This window comes from Dermochelys coriacea, chromosome 4, assembly GCF_009764565.3.
Source record: "Dermochelys coriacea isolate rDerCor1 chromosome 4, rDerCor1.pri.v4, whole genome shotgun sequence".
NCBI lineage: Eukaryota > Metazoa > Chordata > Testudines > Dermochelyidae > Dermochelys > Dermochelys coriacea.
Window position 1 is genome coordinate 119,962,381 of NC_050071.1, and position 12,049 is coordinate 119,974,429.

Sequence of the window (12,049 nt, forward strand, 5' to 3'; positions counted from 1 at the left end):
AAGGCACAGACCAGGTTATCCCTTCCCCGTCCTCCCGCCCTGTGTCTGAAAGTAGCTCCCATCCCTTCCCTCCCGCACAGTGCCAAAAGGCTGCTGTTGGCCACATTCTGGTGTGAACCCTGGCAGAAATCTGGGGAGGCGTGCATGTGACCCTGTGTGTCCCCCATGTTACTTTGGGAAGACATATCACCAGGTACGGGTCCATTCCAGGGGCCCAGCCAGGCATGCAGGGTGGAGATCACCAGGCAGGGAGAGTTGGGTTGGTCAGTCACCCTCCCTGTTTAAGAGAGGCTTATGGGAGTGGGTGTGCATCACCCCTCCCCGTGTAAACCCTAAAGCCTTAAAGATAAGAAAGTAAATAAAAAGAATCCAGCTACAGCAGGATTTCTTTTTTAACAGGGGCTCAGTCAACTTAATGTTAATCTGAATGTTTGTACTGCATAGTTTTGATTGATTGCTATTGGGAGGACTCGCTTGAATATGAGTAATTTTACCAGGTGTCCCGTATTCAGCATAGGTATATATGGTCACGCTACTCATAATGATTTCCTGCTGAAATTTGCCAGGTTTGTAGTAAAAGGATATTGTTGTTTTTTCCTAACTGCCAGCCCTGCAAAGCCAACCTGGGTTTTGAAAGTCAAGCTGCATTTTTATTGCATCGTCATCAACAACATTACTAAAAGTTCTTCAGGCCCTATTACATCCTAATTTACATATTTAATCTTCAGCATAGGCCTATAAGTGACATCTGTGCAACTCCATTGCATTGCATAAGTTTGCATAGGTGTAACTGATAATGGACATGTAATAGAAACATATAATAAATGCTGATAATGGACCTATTCACACTAGTGATTTTATATGCATAAATAATTAAGGGCCTTTTAATTTTTTTCCCTTAGTGTCCTGACTTAATATGTAGCTAAAATGGCAACGTGAAAACAATGAGTAAAAAGTTCCTAGTACAGTGTATCATGTATTGTGAAAAATATCCTACAGATATAAGAGGAGAGGATGGATTGGCCATGATATAAGCATCAATTTAAAAATCTGCATTTGTTTCCATCCACATAATTCCATTAGATGTCCTTGCTAATAAATGAATTTCTATTAATTAATATGAATATAATGAAATCTGATGCAACATATTTAAATAGAAATAGCATCATGAACTGTCTGACTAGAACTAAGCACCAGTAACCTTCTAGTACATTCATGACTTGATCCTGTAAAGTGCTGAATGCTTCGGACCCAATTCAGCAAAGAACGTAAGCAACTGCTTGAACTTTAAGCACCTGAGTGGTTCTAATAGCTTCAATGGGACTACTTTTGTAATTAAAATTAAGCACATGCTTAAATGCTTTGTTGGATGAGTCCACAGGGTAATACATTACAGCCATTAATATAACTTGGTAATTTTATATCACATTAACTCTATGAATTTTGAATGTACAAGCGGTTGTGCAATTTACACAACCTATTGATCATAAAAATCCAGACAACTCCATTGCATAGTAGGAACAAACTTCAGTGCAAGGCTCATATTTCAAAAGTATTACCAACTCTGTATAAGTATCTGACAGAGAAAGGTCTTCCCTTAGTTAATTACACTTCGAATGAGGAGGATTAACCTAACCTGGATTTCTGTGTTCACTAGAAATAGATTCAACAGATTCAAGGTGTACTCCATCCCATTGATATGCTTTGTGAATACATTAGATGTGTTTTCTTTTTTCCCCCTTCTAATTTTTTAACATGAATTTCGTGTATGTGCATTGCATGTCCTCACTTTAGATCCATCCTGCAAACTGAGGCCACGCAGCACCTTGCAAGGGTGTTAAGTGTGGTTCAAGGCTTTTATCTGCAGGACAATTAAAGTACAGGTAACAGTAGAATTACCAGCTTCCAACCCATGTGCTTCACACCTGATCACGGAGAATGCAATGCATTCTTACCTTCACATATTTGAATGGGGAGGGAGAGAATCAGATGTCTACACTGATGTAAAACCTGTGTCAAGGAGGCCCAATATATTTTGCACAGGGTTTAATACAATCAGTTAACAAGTGATGGTTACTCTCATTCCTACAACAGATGCCAATTATGAAAGGTTAGTAAGATGAAAGTAAAAATCCCAGACTTCAAAAACCATGAATCCCATCAGCCCAGCAAAAAGACAAGACAAAATGCCACAAGCTCTATGAGGAAAATTCCACCTGTATCAGCAGATTCTATTGCTGCAAAATATAACACATCAATTCAAACACAAGAATTAAAAGGTACAAAAACAAACCTGTTCCATACTTTTGCTGCTTTGCAATGAGACCATCTCCTGTCCTTCCAGAGCACTTACTGCTGAATCAAATGCTGAGTGACAGTTTTGTTCTTGTGCTTTTAGTTTTATTTCCAAATTGGTGATAAACAAGCAGAGTTTCTGTTTCTTTTCTATGTGAAATGCACTTTTCAGTTGTGCTCTCCTTGCTTCTTTCCCATCACCTGCTTTAGGTATTGGCTTTCTTCAACCGTCTCAAGTTATGTCCTTCCTTTTTAATGCCTACACTTCTTTTTGCAGTGAAGATGTCTTCGTTCCAAGTTCCATCACTGCACTGCTGAAGTCTTTAATTAGATATGAAATTTCTCTATCGTTTAAAAAGACAAGTTCTCTAAACACTCCATTTTCTATTTGATTCATGCACTCTGTAGGGGGTCAGAATTTTCCAGCCTATTGGATCATGCCTTTGACTTGCTTGATTCTATATAAATTCAATTGTGCTTTGTGTCATTAGAACAAATCATTTTCCTTCTGTTTACCTCCCCACATAAACCAGCTTTTCTTGCATAACAGCGAGTTAGCCTCTTGGAGTCTCAACATTTCTTCAGCAGCTAATCCTGACTGATATTTTTATTTGAAGTCTATGTTCCTTTTATTTCATAGCCCAACCAATATCTAGGTGGATCCTCCTACTCTGAGACTTCTAGTCCTCTTTCACATCCAGTATTCAGCTCCCATCATATACCTTTCCGTCAGTTTTTTTTGTCATTATCATTTTCATACTGCCTCTAAAGTGCTAGAAACTATGAGAACTACCTCTATTTCTTGATATTGTCTTTCCAGATCTGAAATAATGCACTATAATTTATTGTCCTTCCTTTGACAATAGGATCTCTGTTGGCATTCTAATCACTGTCCACCGTTAACAACTTTCCCCATATCTGATTATTTTTAATCTGTAATTTCATTTTGTCTGCTAGTTCAAATGGTCAGTGTCAACATTTGTGTTTATTTAACTCTATTGGTTGGGGTAGTGTCATGTTTATTTCTTTGTGGTTAATGTAATTACACTTTTCCTTTATTTCCCCCAGGAGCCTATTGTGTTTCTCTTTGTATTCCCTTTCAGATATTTCTTTTACCATCATGTTCCTCTACTTGCCTGTTCCTATGTTGAAATTTTAGGTCAATCTTCTCTTCATGCTTTAAGACATAATTGACTGTGGTGTACTGTATGCTCTGCAGAGTCATATGTTGTGCTTTCCTGAGCTTCCATTTCATCTCAAGATCATTCATTCTTCCAATAAAATCCTTCTAAGTGATTGCTTTAATTTTCAAATAGCATTCAAAGATTTGATTCTCTGATGCAACTCCTATCCTCCCCACAGTTTTACTTAATCCAACAAGTCTAGCTCCTTCTCTTGCTGCAAGTTTACCTCTCTATGTCTCATAGACAACCACTAATTTCTGAGAACTCCACTTCACCTATTGGGTTGCTTTCACTAAACAGTTATTTCCTCTCTTTCCTATTTGTGTGGTTTCAGAGTCTAACAATTTAGTATGAATTTTACCAGCGTGTTTCTAAATCTTTTTTTCCAATTTTGTACAGTTTTTCCCCCTTCAGATATTTACTATGGCATTTACTGTCAGCATTTAACTTTTATATATATATTTTAAAAAGGAGCTTCTGTAGTTCTTCTGTGAAATACAAACCACCTTTGCTGAAAGCATGCAATATGGAGATACAAAGGACATGGTATTATAAGGACATGGTATTATAATAAAACCATTTGGTAGATAATAGTTCATAAAGCAGTCAGTAATTGCACTTGATATTTTTTCCCAGTGTTTGATTCTTTTTTGTAAATTCTGTATAGATTTTCTTAGTGTTCATGGTGTGCTGGTCCTTATCTGATTATCAAATCAATCCAGTTTGAAACTATATCTTTACAAAATTCCTAATTTTAATTCATATATCTTGCAGCTTGAAGTATTAGGCAAACTGTTTTATGACAAAAATGCTCCAATTTAGAGCTGCTCAAATAATTATTTTCTGGTTTTTGCACATGGATTCAGTTGTTCACTCCATAGGCTCTTTTAATATCCTACAGGACAAAGAGAACACTATAAGTTAAATCTGCTTTATTTAGAAATTTATGTTGGCACCCATCCCAAGCACCCAAATATCACAACAACTTCTTAAAGGGTGGAGATCCTCCTGTCTTTGCAACAGAAAACATCAAAGATTGGCATCACTAATAGACTCCAAGCTTCCCTGCTTCTCTTCACCATGAGGTACAAGACTCCAGCTAAAAGTTAGCTGAATGCAATTCCCTTAATATGACTAAGATCTTCTCTACACACAAAAGTCGTATTGCTATACCACAGTAGTTAAAGTGGTACAACTTCCCTACTGCAGATGTAATACTACTACTATCAATGTGCTTACATAGCTTATTCCCGTATGGGAAGGGGAATAAGCTATATCAGTATAAGGCATCTTTATACCACTATGACTGCATCCACACTAGGGATTGTACCAGTATAACTATAGCAGTTAAAAATCCTCCGAACTGGCATAATTGTACTTCTACAGAAATTGTGGACAGACCAGGCCTAGAACTATAGCTAGAGCTGGTCAACATTTTATTTTTAATGTTCAAAATTGAAAAAAATGTTTGGTGACTTTTCATACAAAAAACTGATTTATTACTAGCTTTTTCTAAAATTTCAAATGGTAATATTTTTTCACAATTTTTTGAAAAAAATTGTTCAGCATTTTGTGACTAGCTCTAACGAAGGCCAGACTAAATAAAATCGGATGAAACTTTGCTAGAGAAAATGATTTGGGGGTTGCTTTTATTTTATACTCCATTCACACCCACCACCAGCCAAATTAGCTCTGTTTCTTTTGATTTTTAGCAAAACAGATTAAAATCTTTTCAGAGTGAGAAAATTCAACTCAAAGAGTCCTAAGGCAAGTCACATTCCAACAGACTCTCCACTGCTCCAAACAGTTCCTCTCAACAAGACTTTACTGGGGTCATGGCAGAGGATAAGAATAACTTTTGTCTCAACCACAGTCATAGCACAGGAACATACTTTTATCCATATGGTAGGGATTCCACACAGATGCGTTAGCCTCCTTCCTTATTGCTGTATTACTCACAGGTCACGGTAATGTGTGGACATCCACAATGATTAATTAGTTAATTAATGAGGCAAGCAAAAAGCTGGACAACAAAACTATATGGTAAATACAAAATATTATCCTTTTCTTAGGTATAACATTGCTCAATACTGGAAAAGTGGCTGGCGTTCAACTTCAGCTTTGATTTTTCATTGGTCTTTTGTTTCATCATCTCAGCAAGTCTATTTCTCTTGCATCAAACCAACAAATAGTATTGGAATATATTGTGCCCATCAATACCCACCATTATTTTATTGAAGATCAATAAACAGCACAAGGAAAATGTAAAATACAAAATATACATAGCAGTTCAACATACTGAAGGGCCTGTCCCAACTCCCATTAACAGCAATGAAGAGACAACCACTGATCTTATTGGGAGTCAGTAAGTCCCAAATAGAGTACAAGCCAAAGTGAGATTGAAATTTCATATTCTGTAAAAGTCAATAAACAAAAGTCCCCATGACCTCAATATGCAGAAGAACGATCATGGGTTCAGACTTGGATCTCAACATAAATCAAATATGATGGTAATATTTCAGGGGTGACCATTATACTATCAGCCCCTCTTCTGCATAGTGATGTGAAAGTCTGGGTATCAAGGGTTTGCCCTGGAGAGGTGCTGATTATCTCCATCTCCCACTGTAGTCAATTTCCATCAGTGAAGTTCACAAAAGAGCCAAATGTAGTAAAAACACCTGCCCTCCTATCATTTGATTGCAAGCAGTGCTGAGCACTCACAGTTTCCATTAACTTTAATGGGATTACTGGGTTCTCAGCACCAATCAGAATAAGCAAGAGGGCAGAAGATGTGATTCCTGCATCAGGATCTTTGGAGATCATCAATGGATAGGGATAAGGATTCCAGAATGCTACTAATAGATGCATTTTCACCTGTTTGATAAAGAAGCCTCGCAAAAAATCTATCAGACTCCTTCAGAGTCACAAGTCAGTCCTGTTTCCCCTTGCAAAAGGGGAAAAGTAAGCCATCTACAGCTACACGTGGAACAAATTACATTCCCATTCATACTGTTTCAGCTCTGCTGACCAGCATATTGTGGAGGGGTTGGGAAAAGAGCCAATGCTCAGATTACTGCTGGCTCCATTCCAAGCTACCTGAACGGGAAGGGACTTAGCAGCTCGGTGGCAGCTTTCTCCTCTCGCATACAAACTGGTGATGAGAGTAACACACAGAGAGAAGTAAAGAGCTGCCTTGCACCCCTTTCCCTTGTGCAGGTGTATAAGGCAAGCCCTGCGTAAATTTGCATTACAACCTTTATAGCACATGGTGAAATTTCATATTGCTTTGTTGAGATGCACTCAGGTGATTCTTCTCTAAGCAAAAATGTAAAGGTTGAAATATTTAGGGCATGCATAATGTTAGTTTCAGGCTGAAAAAAGTTTGAGGAAAAGGGAGATAAAGAGTGAACAAATGACTTTTTTTTAAATTTGTGAGCCATCAGTTTTAATCCCTGGGGTTTAGAGTTAGGCATCATACTTAGGCATTTAAATGACAGGTTTTTAGAAGTGCTAAGCTCCAGCAACTCCCCTGGAGTCAATAGGAGCAGCGGGTATTCAGCATCTTTGAAGGTTGTTTTATTTAGGTACCCAAGTCAGAATTTAGGAGCCACATATTAGACATTGGGGGGATTTGATAGTTGCTTTCAACTACCTGAAAGGGGATTCCAAAGAGGATGGATCTAGACTTTTCTCAGTGGTAGCAGATGACAGAACAAGGAGTAATGGTCTCAAATTGCAGTAGGGGAGATTTAGGTTGGATATTAGAAAAAACTTTTTAACTAGGAGGGTGGTAAAACCCTGGAATGTGTTACCTAGGGAAGTGGGGGAATCTCCATCCTTAGAGGTTTTTAAGGTCAGGCTTGACAAAGCCCTGGCTGGGAAGATTTAGTTGGAGATTGGTCCTGCTTTGAGCAGGGGGTTGGACTAGATGACCTCCTGAGGTCCCTTCCAACCCTCATATTCTATGATTCTATGATCCTGGTTTGAATGTGTTGGTTGTCGTTGTTTCTCTTCATGTAGGCATTGACACGGCACTCTTCACTATGGTCTTCATCACCTTGCAAAGAAGAGTCTCAAAATGCAGCAAGATCTAACAGTCAGAAATTAAGTACATAAAATATAAAGAATACCAACCACATTTCTTGGCTCAGGAGTGTCATCAAGGCCACACAATGAATGCTAGTGAGAAAAACAAAAAAAGGAACAAAAACTATAAAATAAGATCAAAAGAAAATGAGAAAAAAGAAAAGAAAAAAGATGTAAGATATGTAATAAGGAATTCAATGACATTATTTTACAGTAGTTAGCCCCAGTTGAATTGATTTGAAAAGTATATACAGCATTCTGGGGTTTTTCTTCTGATCTTACACTGAAAACAGATGGCAATATGTAAAATTCAATATTTGATAGTAACTTTGCAAACTGTAACACCCAAAGATATGGACTCTAAATTTAAGGAATATGAGCCTGGGCAATGAGACCCGAGCACATGCTTACAGTTAATTATGTTCTTAAGTGCTTTCCTGATTCAGGGCCTAAATAGTCACAGGTACAAATGAATGGAAGTCAAGGTGTAATAAAATAATTATAACAGGTTGGTGCAATCTTAAACAGGAAATACCCCTCAGATATAATCTGATGGAATACAAAACAAGTTTTTATATATATTTTTCTCTAGATATATATTTTTCTGGAGTCTCTTCATTGTTGAGTAGGCAGGCTGGCATTCCACAACATTGTTGTGCATAATCTTAAGGAAGGAGACAGATTGGCTGAAGAACCCAAAGTGCAAAAATGCTAAACTACAAAAACAGAAAGTCTAGTGACAAAGAAACCTACCCACAACCACAGACTTCAGGAATAAATTACTACTGTGTCAAAAATGTACCACTTCACTTGACAGCAAATTCATTTTGCTCACTGTCATCTGCATGCACAAATCACACTGAATTCACTGACATGATAAATTTCCAGTAGAATAATGAACTAGAATTGATGCCATTCATTGATTCACTGCTTGAAGGCTGCTTGACCTTCTCTGGGTGCAGTCAAATGTGGAATTTAGTACCTCAGTAGCCCACAGGAAGAAGGCAAAATACAGCTTAGTGCACACACACACATGCACAAACATCAAAGAGTGTTAGAAATGCTATACCAATGTTATATGTCAGGGGTGGGCAAACTTTTTGACCCGAGGGCCACATCGGGGTGCGAAACTGTATGGAGGGCTGGATAGGGAAGGCTCTGCCCCCCAAACAGCCTGGCCCCCGCCCCCTATCCACCCCCACCCACTTCCCACCCCAACTGCCCACTTCAGAACCCCCAACCCATCCAACCCCCCACTCCTTGTCCCCGACCGCCCCCTCCCAGCACCCCGTCCCTAACTGCCCCCAGGACCCCACCCCATCTGTCCCCTGACTCCTATCCAAACCCCTGCCCCCTGACAGGCCCCCTGGGACCCCACCCCGATCCAACGCCCCCTGCTCCCTGTCCCTGGACTGCCCCGACCCTATCCACACCCCCGCCCCGATAGGCTCCCCGGACTCCCATGCCCTATCGAACCCCCCCAGAACGTCTGCCCATCCAAACACCCACCCCCTTACCATGTCGCTCAGAGCAGCAGGAGCTTGCAGCCCTGCTGCCTGCGCGGCGGCACAACGTGGAGGAGAGGGGACAGCAGGGGAGGGGCCGGAGGCTAGCCTCCCCGGCCGAGAGCTCAGGGACCGGGCAGGACGGTCCCATGGGCCGGATGTGGCCTACGAGCTGTAGTTTGCCCACCTCTGTTATATCTGAAAGTAGTCACAGAAGCAGTGTCCAGTGACAGAAGCTGGAGATCACAAAAATAATTCTGTAGGGAAGAGTGGGCAATCACTGGCAGTAACAATGCCAGTTTATGCCAGATAGAGGGAAGTCCCCCAAAGAAGATGGCTCTCAGTTGGGTAATTTCTTGCTATAGTAGTACAATATGAGAACATAAATACATGTAACCTGCGACCAACATTCTGGGGAGTGAATGTGGTTAAACTTTTTCTCTGTAACCTCTTTTGATACTTTCCTTCATTCACTGTCTTGATGAGTCAGCATAGGAAATATTGACAACATCTATCTAAAAAATAGCAATCTCCCTCTTACATCTGTTTTATGAACTATAATTATTTTGTGTCCATGGATTAATAAAATATATTTTTGTCAGAATTCATCTCTTCATATTAAATATTAACATCAAGCTCATTCTAATATTGTGGAATGACCTTGGAGTGGATACTATGGAAAAGTCAACACTGGGGAATAGGTCCAATATAGTGATAGCTGAGATACCACAGTGTTACTTCTGTACTTAGGTTAGATGTTAACTATGTTGTCTTGGACATCACCGATTGGTAACTATTGGCAAATACTTTCTTTTCAATGGAGATCAAAACCCCTTGAGAAAAGCATACCCTGCCCACCTAGAGAAGAACAAAGCGAGGAACAGAGAGAAAAACCACTCCAGGCACTGAAAGGAGGGTATTGCCCTATCCTTTCTCTTAAGGCAGCATGTTAAAACCAATCCAGGGTTGAGTCCTGGTAATTCAAGTAGGAGTCACAGTACCACTACAGATGAATGACTAAATGAAAGTGGAACCTCACTCCTCTAGGTTTGACTGCTCAGTTTAATCTCTGCAAAAGAGCTAAGTGTTTGCTTTTCTAAAGGATTTGTGCATATAGCACAAATGCATTTTTATAGACCTTAGTTATCTGAAAGCCCCTTTTATTAGAGGCGGTGCTGGTGTCACTGCCTATTATTAAGGTTCTCTAACACTTACCATTATAAGATCCTGTTTACTGTTGCTTACAATTTTGTTAAACTGTAATAATTTGAGTTGAATTTCTCCATGCCAGTTGTCTATCTCAGGGAAAATGGGGTTTTTTTTGGAAAACATCAGCCAAAATGGTTGCCAAAAATAATGGTAGGGGAAAATACATGGTTTTGCCCATGTTGTAAAAATTTGAGAACTTTTCTTTTGAATGCTCTAGCACCCCCATGTTTCAGAGGAGGGATTTGACATTTGGAAATCAAACCTGGGTGCAAGTTGGGCACCCAGAAAATGAGGAATAGACACTAAGTATCCACCTCTGAAAATTTTGGTTTAAATGACTTGCCCAGCATCACATAGGAACTCTGTGGCAGGGGCAGGGATAGAATCCAATTCTACAAGGCAGCATTCAACTGCCTTCACCATGAAACCATCCTTTCTCTTCCTGTACATGTGTGCCTCATTCACTACACCCCTTCCATTTTCTTAACCAAATGAGGCAAGAGTCCTCATGGACAACAGCCTCCTTCACTACGCACCCCTGATTCATCACCAGTGCAGGTCCATTCTGTACACTGAGTGAGGATGGAGTTCTGTGGGAAAAATAGCTGTGATTATGTAATTAGAGACTGTATTATAATGAATACCCACAAGGGGGCCTAATTAAGGTTGCAAATGCTATCTTAATTCTGGTGCTTCCTAACTTTTGCTTGTCTTTGCAACTTTAATAATTCTAGTAACATAATTGTTTGTGTAATCCAAATACTGTCATATCCCGTGAGCTGGGAACCTGAGCATGTTTCAGCCAATAGGGTGTGTCAGATAAGTAAGGTTTGGCAAAGAGACTCTCACTTAGTTTCTCCAAGTCCAGCTCGCACAGCAAGCCTCAAGTGATTTAGCCCTGGGTTTCTCAGGTGATTTAACTGAGAGCCAGTGCTTAAAATACCTCAACACGCCATCTTCCTGCTGAGTCCTCCAGAACTAGTTGTCTACAATCAGGGAAACTAGGAAGCATTGAAGCCTGCAGTCCTGAGACAACCATGTGTCTGGCGACCCCACTGACACAAAGCTTTTTGATTGTCATCTGAGACCATATGAATTTTCAAAGAATGGCGGCGTTTGAACCTAGGGTATTGATTTGGGACATCTCTACTAAGCAAGGAATATACCCTACCTCCAACATTCATCCCATACAATATGAAGTCTGCTCCTTTCCCATTCTCCATTAACTATCTGCGTCTAAAACAACTTGAGCAATTGTTCATACCAGGTTACCCTGATGTTAAGATGACTCCAGTGTTGCCAAATGTAAACCTGTTGTCTAGTTTTATGCCTGTAAATCTGTGCACTTCTTTTATCTGGGTTCCCCACCCCGCAATACCTCCTACTCTACACCTTTTTTCAGACCCTTCTACTTCCTTTATAAATCTGATGTACAGCCAAAAACAAGGTAGGAAAATAATAACTGTGTGCAGATTAGAAAAAGTTAATATTCACATGTTCTTTTAGTTTAAATAGTGCATTGGATATGGAGAGATTAGGCCGCATGAACCACGGAGGGCCAAATTCTGTCTATCCATAAAATAAGGAGGAAGAATAGTTTTGTGCTATAGGACTATGACTAAAGACAACTGGTTGTATTCTCAGCTTTGCCACAGTTTTCTTTTGTAAACTTGGGGAAATCATTTAGGGTGTGAATCTATAGGACCCTATGACTTCAGTGGAAGTCTTGGGCATATAGTAACCTGGTTTAAGAATTAGGACCTCAATCTC

At 39.7% G+C, this 12,049-nt stretch overlaps 1 protein-coding gene across 16 annotated transcripts in view; it reads right to left on the reverse strand.

Moving 5' to 3' along the window:
* Nucleotides 1-12,049, reverse strand: part of JAKMIP1 (janus kinase and microtubule interacting protein 1) — a 381,847-nt gene that overhangs the window by 120,799 nt on the left and 248,999 nt on the right. For 5 of the 16 annotated variants that reach the window (XM_043512461.1, XM_043512463.1, XM_043512466.1 and 2 more), the window contains exons 1-2: nt 7,614-8,538; nt 2,294-4,374 (exon numbers count right to left, since the gene is read on the reverse strand). Coding sequence is in view for 10 of the 16 variants with exons in the window: in XM_038400934.2 (XP_038256862.1) it covers nt 4,342-4,374; nt 7,614-7,658 (78 nt within the window). In the remaining 6 variants the exon portion in view is untranslated. Of the gene's footprint in view, nt 1-1,971; nt 4,375-7,613; nt 8,540-12,049 lie in introns of those variants that run through there. The other 11 variants (XM_038400934.2, XM_038400923.2, XM_038400933.2 and 8 more) reach the window with 5 other exon arrangements.